Source organism: Ovis aries, chromosome 8 (assembly GCF_016772045.2).
Source record: "Ovis aries strain OAR_USU_Benz2616 breed Rambouillet chromosome 8, ARS-UI_Ramb_v3.0, whole genome shotgun sequence".
Lineage (NCBI taxonomy): Eukaryota > Metazoa > Chordata > Mammalia > Artiodactyla > Bovidae > Ovis > Ovis aries.
In genome coordinates this window covers 10,470,605-10,492,252 of record NC_056061.1, presented here as the reverse complement: position 1 = coordinate 10,492,252, position 21,648 = coordinate 10,470,605, and the positions used below count along the sequence as shown (strand labels likewise).

The following is a 21,648-nucleotide window of genomic DNA, read 5'->3' as shown; positions in this document are numbered from 1 at the left end:
AGTTTGATCTCCTTGCAGTCCAAGGGACTCTCAAGAGTCTTCTCCAACACCACAGTTCAAAAGCATCAATTCTTTGGCACTCAGCTTTCTTTATTAGAAAAGAAATATAAGCGCATACTACTTTAACATTACAAAAATATATTTATATATTATACATTTTACATTTATATTTCATATATATACACACATATATATGTGGAAAGATAAAATTCTTCCTTTGGCTGCCACAAAGGAGCATATTTATATGTCAGTGGGGTAGGGGGATTGTAACTTTATTCATCCTTTCTAGAAAGGTATAGTTCCAATACAGATCACAAGTTTTAAAAATAATCATCTAGTGAGTGATGTGAAGACTTTTTACAATATATTCTTATGTGAAAAAGAGTTATAAAACAGTCTATGATACTGTCCCCAATTTGGACAGATAATATTGTACATGCAGAGATGTAGAGAGAGGAGCCTGGAAGAATATGCATCAAGGTGCTAGTGGTGGGTAGTTCTGAATGGGTAGAGCTTATTGGTTTTCTTTGGTTTTGATTTTACATTTCGGTGCTCTCAAATTTTCTCACAGGAAGTACTGTTTTTTTGTAATGATTTTTTTAAAGCCTTAAAATCTTAAGAAAATATTTTGTAATTCTCAAAAATTTTAGATGAGAAAGGTAGAAATGTGAGAGATATGAACAGGGTGAAAGTTAACAGTGATTACTATTCAAATCAGAATTTCCAGGGTTTCAGAACTGTGGCAGTGCTAAGAAGTCAAATAGTTAACGTTACCAATATATGCGCTCCTCATCTCCTCTGGGAACTCTTCTTGTGTCTCCATATGCTTTGTTCTTTACTCTCCCTAATGCTTTTCCTTTTCACATGCTCCTAAGTCTTTGTAAGTCTTCAGTGACAACAAATGCATTGCACGTGTCCCGTCTTGTTAAAGAAGGTCTATCTTTTTTTTTTTTAAGTGTCTGCTTAATACCAAGTCTTTCATTTATTTTCATTTATTTTCCAACAAACATCTATTAAGTGTTTACTCTTGGCTGCGAGAAACTTTTAATCCAACAAATTAATGTCACCTCTGTGCCAGGCTACATGGTCCGTGGAGCCATTATTAAAATGGGATAATCTTGTTAAATTGCTTTTTGTAGATGTTATTTTTTTGTCAGCCAACTTTCCAAGAATGTACTCATTATTGAAGGCTTAATTATTATAAATTTTTAAAAAAAAGAATAGTAATTTTTGACAGAGACATTATGGCTAGAAGAATTTTTAACTTCCTGATTTAATTCAAAAGCTATCTTGTTCATAGATCTTCATAATTGACACTTCACTGAAGCCAGACTTCTTTATGATATACTTTAATTATTAGCATGGGAAAGAATGAGAGAACAGAGAAGGGGAAACGTGGGACATCTTTTCTCAATTGTGTTCTTTTTCTGATTCACATTTTAGAAGTCCAAATATATCCCAGACATGGAGAAAGTATTTTAATTCTGGCAGCCGTTAATCGCTCATTGGCACTTCAACATCAGCTGTTCAGAAGACTGCCAGTAGATTGTTTAAAGTTTTTAGACTTCAAGGAACAGCTGGGCTTTACAACAGCACTCAGTTTCAGATTCTACATTTCATGTGAAATCCATTTTTATGATTTGATATGTTAACTTCCAGCTTGCCAGAAAACCTTAACTCATTGTTGTGCACTACATTAGAAGTGGGATGACCAACAAAATGTATTGGCCAAACCAAGGCAGTGTCACAGTGAGAGAGAATGCTATTAGTAATTACTCTAAGACACCAGATGTGACCTGGACTATAATTCCTGTTGGCTTTAAGCAAATTCCAACTCAAGTAATTCACATGGTTTAACCTTCTTAATAACATAAGTATACCTGCAAAATCATATTGTTTATCTGTAACAAACCTATCTAAACATAGTAACTTAAAACAGTTACTATTTTATTAATGATCATGATTCCCTGAGATGGCTAGGGAGGCTGGAATGCTTGGGATGTATAGATTCTCATCCTTCCTATAGATTCTGATTCTTCACACATTGTTCACACTCTGCAGGTAAGATATGCTTGTATCCATCCTAGGTTTCCAAAAATGTCATCCCAGTAGCAACAGCAGGCCCAAAGTTCAGAATCCCATCATCTAAATCAGGTCTAGATGCAAATGAATATTCTTGTGTTTCACTCCGTGGTGTGTGACTGGTCTTCTCTGTTCCCATATACCAGACATACAGTGGATGGCAAGGACAGAACCCCCACAATAAACACTCCCATCCAGAATGGCTGGGATAAGAATCATATAACACTAAGTGGTTCATAGCAATTCTGAATTTGCACTGGACGAGTTGCCAGGCCACCTACTTGAGGGACAGGGAATGTTCTTTGAATCGGGCCCAGTTTCATTTCCTCAGAATGTGGTTCTGTAGTTCATTGTTCTCTGAGGCTTTTGGCTCTGCTGTCTGGGTTCTTGGTTATATCCTCTTAGATAGTCTTCCTTTTCCATAAGAAATAGCTGTGTTGCATCCTGAGTAACTTTCTCAGCAAGCTTCTTGCCAGTGGATAGTTGAGGACCCAGTGAAGTATTTCATTTCGAAGTGTCCCTGTGTCGATTAACCCAAGCAGTGCAGTACCCTTACGTTTTTTTTTTTTTTTTTTTAGCTTTCTGTGTATTAGATTATAGTCTCCTCCACTAGATAAAGGCCCTACTCACAGTTCTTTTCGAAACAGACCTTCTCTGTATATTGGCTGACATAGCAGAGTGCTGTGGACCAGCCCCACTAAACTAGACAAAAATCTTTTAGGAACCTGGGTCTCTTAGGTTCCACTTTAAATCATTCAGAGGCTCTCAAAAGACTTGTTACAGTCACACAGTTAATTTGATCTTTGGCTGCTGGCCTTATTTTACTTTAGAAATCTTTTACAGACAAGTGTTGTGCCCTCTATATTCTGCTTAAATTTTTCTCAGAGACGGGACATTTCCTTCTATAGTTCTTATCCGTTTTAGCCTTAGCATACAGCCAATTTATACATTCAACATTATTCCTGAAAATCTTTTTAGTCAGATTTATACGTCCATTTTTCTGTTTTCTAGATTACTGAAAGTGATAGTTTTGTACACTGTTTCTTTTTTTATCACACAGATTGCCATTTTTTTCCCAAAAAGGTTTGTCTTTGTAATTTCTTTTAGCAATATTTTGTGGTTTCTGGCATATAGGCCTTACACATATTTTGTTAAATATGTCCCTATGAATTTTGTGTTCTGGAGTGCTGTTGTTAGTGGAATCATGTATTTTATTTCAATTTCAACTATTCATTGCTAGTATATAGATATATATTTGCTTTATGTAAATTGACCTTATATTCTACATTCATGTTAAATTCACATGTTTTTTCCTAGTGGATTTCTTGCATAGATTCTTTAGTATTTCCATGTACATGATCATGTGTGTACAAATAAAAACAGTTTGTTTCTTCCTTTCCAATCTTTATTCCTATTTTTTCTTTTTCTTGCATAACTGTAATGGCTAGGATCTCTAGTATATATAGCATTTGATAGAAATAATGAGAGTAAATATCTTTGTCTTGTTTCCAATCTTAGGGGTTGTTAGTTGTGGGTTTTGCACAGATGCTCTTTACTAGGTTGGGGAAAGAAAAGAAAATTTTAGTTGCTCAGTCGTGTCCAGCTCTTTTTAATCCCATGGACTATAGCCCTCCAGGTTCCTCTGTCCGTGGGATTCTCCAGGCAAGAATACTGGAGTGGGTTGCCATTCCCTTTTCTAGGGGATCTTCCTGGCCCAGGGATCCAACCCAGGTCTCCCACATTGTAGGCAGATATTTACCGTCTGAGCTACCTGGCAAGCCCAGGTTGAGGAAGTTCCTTTCTATTCCTAGTTTACTGAGAGCTTTTGTTATAAATGTGTGTGTATTACTGTATATAAATTATACCTCAATTAATAACTGATTTAATAAAATTACCTATTCTAAAGCATGAACAGAGTAGTGTTTTCTGATATATATTAGTTTTGGAAAAACTTAAACTATGTAAAGTTTTAAAAGTTTAAGAAAAATCTTAAGACTAAAAGGTTTATAACATCAGTCAACAATCATTAAAGATATAATCAAAATGTTTTAAGATTTTTCTTTCAAAAACAAAAAATAGATCTAAGAAAGGAATTGCTGTGTTTCCATTTACTAAGCTAATATGATACTTCAACACTTTGTTATTTTTCTGGGTGGTAAACTTTGCCTGTAAAATCTAAATTTAGCACAGCTGAGAGATTGTAATACCTTTTCTTTCCTCAAGAATAAGACCTAAGAATAACAGTGAAAATGTAAGATTGCTTTTAATGTTTAGTAATTATATTTCATGTTCTTATTAACACTGTAGATATATAGAATACTAAATAATAGCTCTGTAGGTTAATTCTGAATCAGTATAGCTAGATTTTATTTAAATTTCTACTCTTATACATACGAGAAAACTGAGGCTCACTCAGAAAAAGTAATGATTTGCCTTTAATTGTTTCTATATTTATGGTAATTTTTTTAAAAATAGGAGTTACTTAAAGATCCATTGTACATTGGACTACGGCAGAGAAGAGTGAGAGGTCCTGAATATGATGATTTTTTGGATGAATTCATGGAGGCAGTTTCTTTCAAGTACGTATAATCTTTATTTTGTCTATATTTAAGTTGGGTTTCAAAAACTTAAAGATAATCTAACATAAAAAACTATAAAAATGTTCAAGTTTGGTACAATATGTTTAATAATCATAAATTATTTGATTGAAATATATGTATGTATATCCTCATAAATATTGCTTACCAAATGATAATGTCATGTGTCTGTCCCCCCAAAAGTTATCTGTGTTTCTGTCCCTGAAGATACTTTTTTCTTACAAGAAACCAGCTGCTTTGGTTTGGGATTCATAATTATGGTGACTGAGGCAGGGGCCAGTGACTGAATTACCTGAGTAAGCCTTTTCATGATTGTTGGCAGTCTGCATTTTGTTTCTGGCTACTGATAAAATCTGGTCTTGTATCATCTTCCTGGGTGAATCTAACTCTTTTGTGGTAGGAGAGGCAGAGAAGTGAGCATGAATTAGTACGATCCACAGGGTCCAGAACGAAGCAACATCCACAAATCTCTGATTAAGTCTACTGTATTTGATTAAGATGCAATATAATATTTCACTGAATACTTCATTTAATTGTGGACCAAAGGCTGCTATAAAATTTTCTGGTTTTTCCTCCTTCAAAGTAGAGACTTCTGCCATAATTTAGTAACATATTCTGAGAGAATTTTGTCACACTAACAGTGGTCCCATTTGTCTCTGTATAGCCACAGAAACCATGTACTATTTAAAAACATATATGTTGCTTTGGTTTTTCATAGAAATGAACTCATCACTGGCATCAGCTGTAACTATAGACATACTTCTGGTTTCTTTTTATTATAAGGTTTAATTTGAAGAAGTTGAATTCAGTAGCAGAAAGTGCTCTCATCAGCTTGCAAAATATTTAGAATAGTTCCAGTGTCTTGTTACCCAAGGTTTTAGTGCAAAGTACATTTAGCAGTTAGTATGGACTGCCTTTTTAAAACCCGTGTTTATTTCTTATTATTTAACTTATTTAATTAAATTATACTTACTCATAGACATAGTTGAGCAACTCTAAAATTCAAGAATTCATGGTACAGTTAATTACTAGAAGTTTTTCATATTTAAAATTTCTTACCCTTTAAAATTTATATAAGATTTTGCAATTATGTGTAACTTTGTAGGTAGCAATATTAATCAAGAGGTTGTATAGAGAATACTGCAAGGTGGCATAAAAGAAAAAGAAATTCTCAGCATATTTGTTTTTATTTGTCTGTTCGTGTAAATAAAATTTGTCTTTATATGGGTGACTTCAGTATACTTACCGAGAAACTGCTGAGTCGTGAATATAGCATATATGGCCTATATACTTAAATGTTGTTGAAAGAAAAAGAGAAGTGTATGGCCTATATACTTATCCTGTTGAAATAAAAGAGAAATAATTCCACAGAAACAAAAAGAGAAGTAATTCCATAACCAGTGAAAAGCTTTCTGGATGAAAAGCTAATTTTGAATGAGCCTTGTCAATCTAGAATCAGAAAAACTGTGTGTGTGTGTGTTTTTAACGTTGAATTGAGAAGTTACCTAAGATCTATAATAAGAAATGGGGACTGACCCAAGTCAACAATAATTTAAAATGCAGAGACCACCTATAAATCAGGAATTACCCTTCTGGGCTCTTCCCAGAGAAAAACCCCACAGACTTTTCAAAGGTACTTTCTAGCGTAACTCTACTTTGGGAAGAGTTTTCTCGAAACAAAACCTACTACTGCTACCAAATTAAACTGGGACGTAATCCTGAAGATAAACCCCAAATTATTTGAAAAGGAAATGTAGCTTACATTCACGGTGGCAGATGCCTGTTAGGAATCAGATTCTAGATGGAGTTATTAAGGAGTGCAGTTGGGATCTACCCTTTTGTAAGGGAAAGAACAGGAAAAGAGGGGGATGAAGGGGGAGTTGAACTACAGTGTCGACCTGCCCACAGCCCTTGGGACCACACTTTCATGCTGTCTCTTTAGACCCCCAGGGAAAACTAATTTCCATTCCCCACTCCCCAACCAATATTACGTTGGTTTCCTAATTTATCTCTTGTCAGGATTGGGTTGGGCAGTTGTAATTTCTTCCTTTTGGCTTTCTCCACAATTATATCTCTTAGCTCATGGGCCAAGGACTTGCTATGGGTGTTGCAGCAGTCACCAAGTAGGTTTCTGTCCTGGTTCTGTATGTGGGGGCTGAGGAAATCACCACCATGTGGGTCTGTGGTCCCAGGGCCCGTTACGAGCTAGACCTTGGCCAGGGCTCCATCTATGACTGGGCTCCAGGTCCTTCCAACAGGGACTGACAGCGTATTGATGCTTCAGGTCTCCTAGTATCTCTGTCTGCTCTGTGCGCTCAGAATGTGTGAGTAGTCTGTCTCCCCAGTGCACAGTTGCTGGATTAAAGGGCTGTAGGTCTCTGGGGGAAGTTGGGGGAATTACTACCTTGTATTCTTGTTATAATGTCACATGGTCCTTCCCTCTGGAGACTAGATGACTTCTTCAATCAGTGAGTTCTGGGTCCAAAAGTTAGCTAGATTTGGAAACTGAGTCAGTGATTGAGACATTATTGGGGCAACTACCCTCCACTTTTGTGACCATTCATCTTTGATTTATTTTGAATGTACATGTTGAATAGTCACCTTGTTGGCATGCCATATTTTATTAATTATGTCAGTAACTTGCTGTGGGTCAAGCACACCCCACACACCAGCCTTGCCACTCTCAGGATAATTGTGCCCACCTGGCTTCTGGTGGCTTCTGATCTTCACCTGGTGCTGTTATCCCCGTTGCTGTTGATGAGCCTGATTTCTCTTACATACCTTCCCTCTGTCACTTCTGGTCTTCAGAAGAGAGCCTCCACTCAGAACCTAGTAAAGGAGATGTCATCTCACTAGTACCTTCCTTGCAACTTAGGTTGCTGCTGCTGCTGCTGCTAACTCACTTCAGACGTGTCCGACTCTGTGCGGCCCCATAGACGGCAGCCCACCAGGCTCCCCCGTCCCTGGGATTCTCCAGGCAAGAACACTAGAGTGGGTTGTCATTTCGTGATGTGTTTTCTGGGCCTTCCTGTGGAGTATCTCCATCTGATGGGGTTCTGGCCCTATGGAGCATGTGCACCCCAGAATATACTCTCTGAACCCATGCACCCTTCTTCTGACCCCTGCCATAGAGTTTCTGGCATTTCACATTTAACATGAGCTATTACTTTATCCTTGTTTTTAGGTATCATCGTAGTAGCCAGTTTGCACATTTCCTGAGATTCTTGCTGGTTTTAAGTCTTGCCTCTCAGGACGGTGCCCTCACATGGATGGTGGTGGTAGTGCTGGTTTAGTACCTAAGTCGTGTCTGACTCTTGTGACTCGATGGACTGTAGCCTGCTGGGCTCCTCTGTCCATGGAGTTCTCCAGGCAGGAATACTGGAGAGGGTTGCCATTTCCTTCTCCGGGGGATCTTCCCCACCCAGGGATCAAACATGGGTCTCCTGCATCGCAGGCAGATTCTTTACCGACTGACTGAGCTACAAGGGAAACCTGCCCTCACATGGATAATCTCTCCCTTGTCTAATCTTAAATTCCAGCCCCTTTGATCAACCACCTTCAGTATTTAATCTTACATGTACTCTCCTTGCTAATGTGAACTTGCTAGATCTTTCAGTTCCTTCCTCAAATAGTGTCTTTCTTTTTCAGACCTCATCACCCTATGTGGGTTATATTGTGATATAACCCTAGTTACATAGGCCTGAGCGTCTGGGGAAGAGGTGGGGGTGGACAGATGGGGGGGTTAGGGAGAGACAGTTTGTCTTATTGGGGAGAAGCCTCTACCTACATCCTCCCCAAGAAAGACGGGGCAGGGCTACTTATATTGGTTCAGAAAGTTCTGGGGAATTCGAGAGTTCAAGATTTGGGGGAGGTATCGAGTAAGACATCTTGTGCCACGTGGCAGGAACCTGGTCTTTTCCAGTCAGGATGTTGACTTACCACATCTCCCGTGCCTGCAGGTTTGGGAGTATTTGACTGCTTGACACTTAATCCCAGCTCCCGGTCATTAGCTTTTTCTGCCCTAAAGACCTGATAACATTTTCAGATCTACCAGAGAGTTCCTCTGGCTTTCAGGTTGGTGGTTACTTGCTTTTAGCTTTTTTATTTCTTTCAAATTTCCAAATGCATTCTTTTTCTTTTTAAAAAATTTATCGGAGTGTAGTTGATTTACAGTGTTGTATTAGTTTCTGGTATATAGCAAAGTAAATCAGTTATACACGTATTGCCCTTAGCTTTTTATTTTCTTTGCCCATTGTCCTTAAAGTTATTATTTCTCTTGTGTTTCTCAAATATCATTCCAGCCACACTGTTCCCTTCTGCTGATACATCAGCCCAACCTGTCCCTGGCAAGAGCTTTAACTGTTGGACAGCCACCTTGTGCCCGGGCTTCTCTGTGTTCCCCTGGGGTTAGGGTCCTCATTGCCAGCCAGACAACTAGGGATTCAGCTCTGCAGCCCCATCCTATCACCTGCTTTCTCGGACCACTCCTGGTACCGTCGGTCACAGATTAAGTTATCTGGGACATATTTGGAAGCAAACTTTGGTCTTCAAGAGGTTTGTAAGAAGTGCCCTAGAGGTCAGCTCCCATGGAAGGGGTGCAGAGGGAGAAGAAATGGGCACAGGGACAGAATTGAGCTGGGATGGAGCATGAGACACCTTCCTCTGGCCCCATGGAGAACTCTGGAACCACAGAGGCTTTTCAGAGTTGTCCTCCATTGCCTGAGACGGCCAAGCCTTCCTGTTCCTGCATCATTTAGTCGTTGGGTGTGGGTGCCCCTGAGAAGGAGCATGACCTATGGTTTAGGGCTCCCTGTAGTTGAGACAGTCCTTGGGACAGCAACGGGGAATCTGAGAGCCGTGTCATAGTAATGCTTAGATAAAGATAAAAACTGCGCAGGAGAAAGTACTGAGGTTTGTAATAAAGGCACGTGCTAGAGTCTTAGGAGGGACCGTATATTCTAAGTCACATGACAGACAAATGCTAGCCTCTGTATAGTATTCTTGCTTTGGAAACGTTGACCATTGGAGCAAACGTTGAGTTGCTTCAGGAAACCATGCACTAAAGGAAGCTTGATCTCTCCAGTAAAAATGTCATGTTAAACCATTTCTTCTTTCTCACTGTTTTGACCCATTTGTTCATTTATTGAAAGCCAGGCACTGTGTTTGGTGCTGGAAATACGGGATTGAATCAGACAAAAATAATCTTTGCCTTTCACATAGCTTCTTTACTAGAGGAGTCAGATAATAGACAAGCAAATAAGGAAATGAAAGAATGTAATTTATGGTAATTGCAATGATAGAAACAGGAAATTGTACTGAGAATAATAGGAAATGACTTAATTTATGTATCAGGTAAGTTATTAGATACATTCTATGAAGTCAGTTGTCAGTCATGACACTTTTTTAGGCATGATACTTTTGTTGCAAGTTGATATGAGCTCTTTGATTATAGTTAGGTAAATTCATAAACAGTGGAAAACTGAATCTAGAAAATATTGATTGATTAGAATAGATACTCAGTAGCATCTCCTGTGGAGTAATACCACAGGTCCATTTCCCTAGTACTTGCCTTTTCAGTGACTTTATCAGTTGGTCCTATAATTACATATTTGAGAGTATCGATTAAGAAAATAATCCTGAGTAGAAAATAGTTTCTACACCCACATATGTTCACTGAGCATCTTTATCCCATGGTTTCTTCCCTCTGTTTCCTGAGTAGCACACCCTCCTTGCTTACTTCCTACCTCACTGGTTGCCCCTTCGCACCTCTCTTGGCTTCTTTCTTCCCCTCCCCTTGACCTCTGTACCTTATGGTACTCCAGGGCTTGGTGCTTTCCTAGGTACTGTTTATTATCTTTACTCCCTTGATGACCTCCTCTGGTTCTTCTTCTTGTATCTGTGACTCCCAAATCTGTGTTTTGAGTCTGTATCTCTTGGAACTCCAGAATGGTAGTCAGCCTTCTCCTTGACACAGACCTGTAATAGGCAGAGCATTTGGAGAAGTCCTGAATTGGACTCCTGACCTCCCACCTCCCTGACCCCTGCTCCTGCTGTAGGATTTGCTATCTCAGTAAATGACAGCCCCATTTGTCCTGTTCCTGAGGTGAAACTCATTGGCATTATCACTCCATACCCACACTACCTACAAAACTCGTTAGCTTTAACTTCAGAGTATATTCAGAATCTAGGCACGTCTCATTGCCTCTGTTATTACTTCCCATATCTTCTCCCTTATTATTGCCATTGTCTCCTAACTAGTTTGACTGCTTCCTCCCTTGTGCCCCCTTAGTCTGTCCTCAGCACCGAGGCTAAAATGATTGTAAGTGAGGTAATTTCTCTGCTCACAATCCTCAAGGGCTTATCATTTCATGCAGAATTAGAATGAAAAGTCAAAGTGTGAAAGCACTAGGCAATCAGTCATGTCTGATTCTCTGTGATTCCATGGGTTGTAGCCCGCCTCTGTCCATGGGATTTCCTAGGCAAGAATACTGGAGTGGGTTGCCATTCCCTTCTCCAGAGGATCAAACCCGGGTCTCCTGCAGTGAAAACAGATGCTTTACCTTCCAAGCCAAGTGGGAAGCCCTGCAGAGAATAAAAGTTAGTCCTTGGCAATAGCAGAAAAAGACCCCAGACCAACTGACTGCTTGTTTGCTGTTTTTCTGAGTAAAGGCAGGCATGCTGATGCCTCAAGGCTTGCCATTTTTCCCTCTTGAAATCCTTCCCACCCTCACCTTAACCAGTTTTCCACATGGCTAGCTCTCTTGCCTCCTTTAAAGAGATATTTAAAATCCTGTGCCGCCCCCTGCCGCTCAAAGGATTTTCTTGGCAGTACAGTGGTAAGAACTTGGGTGCGCTTTCACTGCTAGGACCCAGGTTCCATCCCTGATTGGGTACTAAGATCCTGTAGCCTAGGGGAGAAAAAGAGAGAAATAATAATATAAAATAAAATATAATTTCCTCAACTATTTCTTTCTCAGTGAGGCCTTCCATGACCCACTTCTTTATAATTTTACCTCTAATTCATTTTTTTTCTTCCCTGCATTTATCAGTATTTGATGTATTTATATTTAATTATTTATGTTCTGCCTACATCCCTACATTGTAAGTTTCATGGGAGCAGGAGTTTTCTTTTTCTTTCACTGCCGTATCTCTGGTCTTTAAGATATTATCTAGCATGTGATAAATACTCAGTAAATATTTGTCAAGTGAATGATTGAATTTGATGTATTTTGTTTATGTAGCTTAAAATGATAGATATGAATGGAAGAACTCTGATAAGTCACATAAATATTTTCATGTGATTTAATTTCAGGAAATATTAAACCTCTTATAATCCTTACATACTGCCAAGTACATACTAAAAATATTACTTGTAGGTTACTTGTTAAATATTTGTTTCTGTTTTGTGGTTGTACTTCTTAAAGTAGCTTTTGTTTTCCAAAATCAATTGCATCTGAAAGTTAATAAGAACAGTAGTGACAGCTTCAGCTCTATTGTCTAAAATCCTTTGGAATTTCATTCATAGTTATTAACTAAATGAGAAAACAAAAAAAAAACAGTACTCAAGAGAGCTTTAAAAAGCTAGTATTAAAGTTTTTAATGAAAGTAATAGAAGCTATTCATCTGTGACTTAATCTGTTTTCCTTTTTCTTTTTAAATGATTAAAATAAAAAATCACTTGGAAGCACTAGGAATGGCAGCAGAGATGATGGTTATATTTAGACCTCAACTTTGGGTGCCATCACAGATTTTATCATGCTCTGTCATTTAACACTTAAGGGACGTAATCTCAATCTGAAGCCATACCATCTGCCACTTCTACAGGGTGTGATAATGGTGTTTTCATAAAAGGATGCTTTCTCTACTGATTTGACACTGAACCAGCGCCTTCACAGTTTGCCTGAGACACAGCAGACTATTCAGAGAGGTTATTAATTTGGTCAGAGTTCTTAGAGGTCACATATTAGATTTCAAAGGAATAAGACATATAGCCCCTGATTATCGTGGCCAGATTTACTAAATATATTTTTATGATTTTATAATACTTTCTAAAGACGTCATCTGATATCCAAGTTAATGTGCTCTTCATCATTACTCAGGGCTGCAGTTCAACACTTTCTTCACCATGCTAAACTGAATCTTTGGTTGCGCCTTACGGATGGGGCCTCATTACTTCCCTCTTATCTTTCTTTCTCCTGTTTCTGCTACAGTTAATTTCATGGCTGACTTTCTGTGCTGCTTTCTTCCACCTGTTCCAATCGTTGCCTTTTATTCCTGATCCTTTTTTTAGCTGAATGGGTATATTTATAGCTTAGATGATTTTATCTATAAATCTTTGAGGCCCTTTGGATTCCACCTGTCACTTTGATCAGCATAAGTTCCTTAGGTTTTCATAAGAAATTTAATAAAAACATATGACTGTATGGGACACCACCTGCTATTCTTCCTTGTGGTCCAAAGGTGAGGTAAACCATGTGAAAAAAAAATCAAGTGGAAAGAATATCTGTCAGTATGAGAAAAATCAGCAACCATGTAACTAAGGAACATGGCTCAAATCAAATTTATGACTCAGATTTTTTTTCCATTTTTCCATCCAAAGAAAAATCAGATTCACACTTTTAACTAGAGCCATATTTTTCTTGAAATGCCAGGTATTTCTATTTATAACTTTCCACTTTTTCTTGAAGTACGTGAAAAAGATAGGTCATGTAAGTATTAGCAATCTATAGGTGTGCTTTATGTATACATATGTGTAAATATATATATATACAGTTTTATTCCCTTAAAGATTTAAGATGGATGTGTATTGGGGTGGCCAAAGAATTTGTTTGGATTTTTCCATAAGATCGCACAAGAACCTGAACAAACTTTTTGGCCAGTCCAATACTTCAGTATTTTAATGCTAGCTTTGCATCTTTGCCCATATTCCACTCCATTCTTGGGGGAGCCAGTTTGACTTGGAGGAACAAATCAAATTTATTATCTCTTTCAGAATATAGTTTACAACTCTTTTCTTGCAGATGCTTTTCTTTTCTGATTGTATTTTTTTTTTTAGTTTTTTTATTTTTTAAATTTTAAAATCTTTAATTCTTACATGCATTACCAAACATGAACCCCTCTCCCACCTCCCTCCCCATAACATCTTTCTGGGTCATTCTAAACATTAATTCTAGCATTCCTTTAATATGGATGCAAATTTTTTACACTGGTTTTGTTCTGTGGGGCTACTACATGTTACTTTATTGTGTCCTGTTTTCCTTACTTGAATATGAGTTCTGTCAGAAAAAAACTTTGTTATCAAGGGATCCTTTTTTTCTCACTGTCCCGCATTATACTGTACCATGTGAAAGTGAAGGTCATTCAGTCATGTCCTACTCTGTGATCCCATGGACTATACAGTCCATGGAATTCTCCAGGCCAGAATACTGGAGTGGGTGGCCTTTCCCTTCTTTAGGGGCTCTTCCTAACCCAGGTCTCCCTCACTGCAGGTAGGTTCTTTACCAGCTGAGCCACAAGGGAAGCCCAAGAATACTGGGGTTGTGGGTAGCCTATCCCTTCTCCAATGAATCTTCCCAACCCAGGAATCAAACCGGGGTCTCCTGCGTGGCAGGCCGATTCTTTACCAACTGAGCTGTCAGGGAAGCCCTACTGTGCCACTAGTGAGAATAGAATAACCCTGTTGAAAGCATTACTTAAATGTTGAAGCCATCAAAACTACTGTGACACGTATCTGAAGGAAAGGTGATTTTCTAACGTAAACTAGAGAATCATTCAGTTTTATGAATGAAGTGGCTCTGCTGGTAGTAAACTAAAGGTCTGAATTTTAATTACAGACAGACATTTATGTTTTAGAGTTTACATTTTCTCTAAAGAAGAAAAGTGTTTTAATAAATTCCCATTGTATTCATTATTGCCTGTCTTTTTCTCTTTGAATCAACCAGCGTTGAGATCTATATAGAGGAATCTGTTGATCTTTTATCTGAGTTTATGAAAGCTGTACCATTGTATTTATTAAAGATAATCATTGTGGTTTGACAGTTTGCATACCATGCTTCTCTTTCTTCTGGCTTTCATTTAGCTATCTGAACCCTAACTCCTCTCTTTCTTCTTTCTTCTGACTTTGATTTAGCTAACCGAGCCCTAACTCCTTTTGTTCACTTATTATTTTTGGCTGTGCTGGATCTTCATTGCTGTGTGGGCTTCTCTCTAGTTACGGTGAGCGGCTTCTCACTGTGGTAGCCTCTCTCGTGTAGTGCGGGCTCTGGGGCACTTCAGTTCAGTTCAGTTCAGTTCAGTCGCTCAGCCATGTCTGACTCTTTGCGACCCCATGAATCGCAGCACGCCAGGCCTCCCTGTCCATCACCAACTCCCGGAGTTCACTCAAACTCACATCCATCGAGTCAGTGATGCCATCCAGCCATCTCATCCTCTGTCGTCCCCTTCTCCTCCTGCCCCCAATCCCTCCCAGCATCAGAGGCTTTTCCAATGAGTCAACTCTTCACATGAGGTGGCCAAAGTACTGGAGTTTCAGCTTCAGCATCAGTCCTTCCAATGAACACTCAGGACTGGTCTCCTTTAGGATGGATTGGTTGGATCTCCTTGCAGTCCAAGGGACTCTCAAGAGTCTTCTCCAACACCACAGTTCGAAAGCATCAATTTTTCGGCGCTCAGCTTTCTTCACAATCCAACCCTCACATCCATACATGACCACAGGAAAAACCATATCCTTGACTAGATGGACCTTAGTCGGCAAAGTAATGTCTCTGCTTTTTAATATGCTGTCTAGTTTGGTCATAACTTCTTCCAAGAGTAAGCATCTTTTCATTTCATGGCTGCAGTCACCATCTGCAGTGATTTTGGAGCCCCCAAAAATAAAGTCTGACACTGTTTCCACTATTTCCCCATCTGTTTCCTGTGAAGTGATGGGCACATGGGCTTCGGTAGCTGAAACACATGGGCTCAGTAGTTGTGACTCCTGGGCTCTAGAGCGCAGGCTCAGAAGTCGTGACCCATGGGCTCAGTTCCTCTGCAGCATGTAGAATCCTCCCAGCCCAGGGATCGAACCCGTGTCTGCTGCATTGGCAGGTAGACTGAGGCACTGTGGAAGGGCAGCCCAGTTTCTTAATGCTTTTCTTTCTTGTTGTTGTCCATCTATATTACCATATGTATTAAGTTAGAAAAATTTGGATATATCTGCTAGTTGCTGAAACTAAAAAAGAATAATCACTATAGATTCCCTTAGTCATATTCATCGATTAACCTAAAAAACAAAAACCAAAAAACCACTACAAGTAACAGTGCCTTGTGGATCACAGTAAGGTTATCATCATCTTTTTCTGCCTCCCTTTGTTTGTAATCTTCCTTTCCTGCCCTCCTTAGTTTGTATGTCTTTATAAACAGAGCAGGTATGCACATATGAAAGCAGTTTAGTTTTTACTTTCAAAGACTAATCTTAATCTATATGGCTGAGTTTGATGGGGAAATAGTGTTACCGTCCCTGCTTGAATGAGATAGATAGAATTTTACTATTGAAAATTAAAGATGTTGAAAGGAAAAGGGGAATTAAGCAAAGTCAGAAAAGTGGTTGGGGTAAAGTCAAAATTAAAAGGGACTCTTGTTCTCTAAGTTTGGAATCTAATTTGCAGTTAATGCTGTGTCTTGACTTAACATTATAGCTGATGGTCAGTGTGTCTCAGTTAGCAAAAGTCAGAGCCCCTGTGCTGGCCCGTCCTGATCTCCTGTGCAGAGGCCACTCTGCCTGCCCTGCCTGCCCTGGCATTGGACTCTCAGGGCATGTTCCCACTTCAGAACATTTGCGCTTTCTCGTCCTTCTTTCTAAAATATACCCCCCTCTCCCCCCCTCCTCTGTTCCCTCCCTGAAATCTACTTGGTTAACTTGGTTTTGGGGGGCTTCCCTGGTGGCTCAGAGGGTAAAGCATCTGCCTGCAATGCAGGAGACCTGGGTTTGATCCCTGGGCCAGGAAGATCCCCTGGAGAAGGAAATGGCAATCTACTCCAGTACTCTTGCCTGGAAAATCCCATGGACAGAGAAGCCTAGTAGACTACAGTCCATGGGATTGCAAAGAGTCGGACACGACTGAGCGACTTCACTTTCTTTCTTTCTTTCAACTTGGTTTTTCAGTCTTTATTGAAATCTTACCTTCTCCTGAGCCTTATCCTATTCCCCCATCCAGATAATAACTGAAATCAGCCCAGCCTTCTCGCCACCCCTGGCTCTCCTGATACTATTGTTTGGCATGACTTTTTACCTATAACTTTTTTTAAAGTCTTTATGTCTTTATTGATTTTGTTGCATTACCGCTTCTGTTTTATGCTTTGGTTTTTGGCCACAAGGTATGTGGGATCATAGCTCCCTGACTAGAGATCACAGTCGTGCCCCCTGCATCAGAACGCGAAGTCTTATCCCCTGGACCACCTAGGGGAAGTCCCTTATGGTATAACTTTATATTATTTGCCTAGATTACATCAGTGTATATAGTTTATTTATTTATTGCACTTTTTGCTTACTGTGTGTCTCACCCACTGGAACATATGTTCCCCAAGGACAGTCATCTAGTTTGTTCATCTTATGAGCAAGTTCTTATGTTAATGCCTGATACAGAAGAGATATATATTAAACACTTGTTGAACTGAATTGAACTATACTCAAAGGGAGACCACATAAGAGAATATGAGTGAATTGGTACAAATCTTTCACTATTACTAGGAAATTAAATTTTAAACATGCCTTCCTTTTGATGAGTTACTTGCATCATTTTCATTGGAAAGAGAACCATAAAGATGTTGTGAGTGGTGAATACCTGATTTTCTCAGGTCTCATAAATAGACTATTTCTTGAGGGGCTAAAAATAAGTACTGAAGTTGGTGTGTTATATAAAATAATGACTATACATTTAATGCAAGCTGGTAGTAGATCTTTTTGAGCTGATAGATTTCCAAGTTCTACTATTTAAAGCTGTAACAAAATTTGTATAAAATTTGTCATAATCAAGACATAAGAATAAAATAATTATTCATATTACCGAGATGATTACATTCTGGCTAATTCAATTTTCCATCACTTGACTGTTATTTTTATTTCACAAATTATAAAGCAAGCCAGAATTAACACAGCATGCCACAATTTTGATTTAACCATGATGTAGTGGTTAATTCTTTAGACTGTTTTTCTTTGTGGTGTCCACAGATGGTGACCCATTTTTTTTTTTTTTTCACATCTTTAGTCAGAAGAATTCCACATCCTACAGTGTACGTGTAAAGACTGCCACATTTGCAAATAGGAAGAAGAATAAGCAGCTGTTAAATGTATTATTAGCCAGTATGGTGAGATTGGGATTATAGAAATTCTAATATAAAAAAAGGCTCAGTCATTTTGAGGCTAGGTTGGAGTGGGGTCGCCCGGGATAGGTTCAGAGTTCATTTCTTCAGAGCGACGTTTCTTGTTTCAGTGAGCTCACTGTAGTTTGGGGTCTGACTTTCAGCTCAGGAAGTTTGGAAAGCTGGCTCAGAGCCCGTGTGTCAGGACCATGTGATAACTAAAACCTGGGCTTTAAAAAGTGCATGGCCAGGTGCATGTAGGTATGTAGATTTCTGTCTTCAGTGAGAAGGTGGAGTATAATTAGACATTCTCAAAAGTGTTCCAGTTTTAGGATTTTATTAAAGTACTGAAGAAGCTGTATTTTGTTTCAACATTCAGGGCTGGATCTGTTTCATAAAACATGGTGATTCAAGAATATCTGTGATCATTATGAGTCAGCTGAAAATGTTGGTCACATCATCTAATTATACTTGACCCAGGGGAGTAAACTCACTCAGTGTTTTAAACTACTTTGTTCTGCATAAACTTTAACTTTTCCTTGCTGCCCAAAGTTTATTTTAGCAGCAGCTCAAAAGACAATTGGCAAAGGGAACAATTCAAAAGAAAAAAAATTTCACAGAAGATTTCTTATTTGCCTTGCATTACTTTCCGTGTGCTACATATTAATTGTATAGTCAGCTTCAAAGCAAGTTCATGATAAAAATTATTTCCACAATTAAAAAATGATAAAAGATACTTAAAGTTGTTGAATCAGCTGTGAAAAGATTAAAAATGAGATTTAGGCTTGCATAAGCTATTTATGGTAATCACATAGACCAGTTCTTTGGTCTCTCTGTGTGTTTTTAAAACATCTATATCAGTACCATTTGATTATATCCTGAAATAGAGACAAATAATTTCTTCTTGAGTATTTTGTTATATCTTATCTGATTATATTCTAAAGCAGAGACAAATAATTTCCTCTTCTTGAGTCTCTTCTTTGACCCCTCAAAGTTTTCTTGTGCATATATCTTGTAAACAAGTTCATTATTAAATCCATCTGACATTTCTACTGTTGTGTCCTTGATCCATGCCCTGACTCCATGTCTATCATCATAACCCTTCTTCTTAGACCTTGACCACTTCTATTCTTTATCACCATATAAAACCCTTCAGTAACTTTTGCATCATAGTAATAAGTCTTCATACACTTACCTTCACCCCTTTTGAACCCTTTTTTACCTTCCACACATAAACCCCTTTCTGATCTGTTCCTTGCACTTGATCTTTCTGTCTTGCCACCTTCCACCCTCCATGTATCCTGTGTACAGTTCATGAAGATCCAGTTTTAGTTGCCTGTGCATATACTTATCTGTCACACCTTTGCACATATTGCTCCTTCTTGCCTCACTGTTTTTGATTATATAATTATTGCTTGTCTTTTATAAACCAGTTGCAATCTGTAGTCTCTCCTTCTGTAGCTAACAGAGGCTTCTCTGGTAGAGCTAGTGGTAAAGAACCTGCCTGCCAGTGCAGGAGGCATAAGAGATGTGGGTTCGAACCCTGGGTTGGGAAGATCCCCTGGAGGAGGGCCTGGCAACCCACTCCAGCTTTGTTGCCTGGAGAATCCCGTGGACAGAGGACCCTGGCAGGCTACGGTCCATAGGGTCACAAGGTGTCAGACACAGCGGAAATGACTTAGCACATAGCACACACTTAATGGTGGCTTAGCATGGATACACCCTGATTGTATGCATCACACTGAGTTGTAATTACATTTATTCATCTGAGTTAGCACTAAGTCTTGTAAATACTAGAGGTCAAGGACTGGGTCTTTTTTGTTTTTGCTTTATAATACCTGTCATAATACAGAATAGGTGCTTGAAAGATGGTTGTTGAATGAGGACTGAGGTGAAATTGTACAGTTCTGGAATATTGGAGATACAAGTATCTGAAGACTGTATAAGTTTAAGGGAAAGTATATTAGATGATTACTTGAAATTAGAACTGAATTGCATAAAGAAATAGTGTTTCCACTCTCTGTGGCTTTATAGTATAAAACTAACAACTCTTTATAGATGAACAAATCATCCATAGAGTCATTGTATTCATGCTTCTGAATAGACTTTAGTATTTTATATGCATTACAAGGGTAAAAGGATTTTTTGCATAGCAAGTAGAAGTTTGCTGTCTTTCAGTTGCCCTGTTGTGTCCAACTCTTTGCAGCCCCATGGACTGCAGCACACCTTGCCTCCCTGTCCCGCACCATCTCCCAGAGTTTGCCCAAGTTCACGTTCATTGCATGGGTGATGCCATCCAGCCGTCTCATCCTCTGACACCCTCTTCTCTTTCTGCCCTCAATCTTTCCCAGCATCAAGGACTTTTCCAGTGAGTCAGCCGTTTGCATCAGATGACCAGACTTATGGACCTTCAGCTTCAGCATCAATCCTGCCAATGAGTATTCAGGGTTGCTTTTCCTTAAGGTTGACTGGTTTGACCTTCTTGCTGTCCAAGGGACTCTCAGGAGTTTTCTCTAGCACCACAGTTTGAAAACATCAATTCTTAGGCATTCTGCCTTCTTTATGGTCCAGCTCTCACAACCAAACTTGACCACTGGGAAGACCATAGCCTTGACTATACGGACCTTTGTCAGCAGAGTAAAGTCTCTGCCTTTCAACACACTGGCGAGGTTTGTCATAGCTTTCCTGCCAGGAAGCGATCATCTTCTGATTTCATGGCGGCAGTCACCATCCACAGTGATGTTAGAACCCAAGAAGAGGAACTCTGTCACTGCTTCCACCTTTTCCCCATCTATTTGCCATGAAATAATGGTGCCAGATGCCATGATCTTAGTTTTTAAAATGTTTAGTTTTAAGCCAGCTCTCACTCTTCTCCTTCACTTTCCTCATGAGGCTCTTTAGTTCCTCTTTGCTTTCTGCCATTAAAGTGGTATCATCCCCATATCTGAGGTTGTTGATATTTTTCCTGCCTATCTTGATTCCAGCTTGTAACTTATCCAGCCCAGCATTTCTCATGATATGCTCAGCATATAGGTTAAATAAACAGCAGGCAGCCCTGTTGTCCTCCTTTCTCAATCCTAAACCAGTTGGTTGTTCCATACAGGGTTCTAACTGTTGGTTCTTGATCCACCACATAAACAGATTTCTGGGGAGACAGGTAAGATTGTCTGATAGTCCCATCTTTTTAAGAACTTTCCGCAGTTTGTTATGGTCCACACAGTCAAAAGGTTTGGTGTCATCAATGAAACAGAGGTAGATGTTTTTCTGGCATTCCCTTGCTTTCTCTATGATCCAGCAAATGTTGGCAATTTGATCTCTGGTCTGTTTGCCTTTCTCAACCCAGCTTGGACACCTGGAAGTTCTTGGTTTGTGAAATGCAGAAGCCTAGCATGCAAGATTTTAAACATGACTTTACTAGCAAGGGAGATTAGTCCAATTGCCCAGTGGTTTAAACATTCTTTAGTACTACCCTTCTTGGGAATTGGGATGAGGGCTGACCTTTTCCAGTCCTGTGGCCACTGCTGGACTTCCAGATTTGCTGACATATTGCATATAACACTTTGATAGCAGAGTAGTAGTTTAACCTTATGTATGTCCCATATTTATTATGAGTTTCTTTACCTAAAAGCAC

General features: G+C 39.1%; 1 protein-coding gene across 1 annotated transcript in view; it reads left to right on the top strand.

The window, feature by feature from the left end:
• ME1 (malic enzyme 1) overlaps positions 1–21,648 on the top strand; it is a 209,120-nt gene that overhangs the window by 109,153 nt on the left and 78,319 nt on the right. Inside the window, 1 exon segment of the mRNA NM_001135220.1 lies at positions 4,558–4,661. Within this exon segment, the coding sequence (NP_001128692.1) occupies positions 4,558–4,661 (104 nt within the window).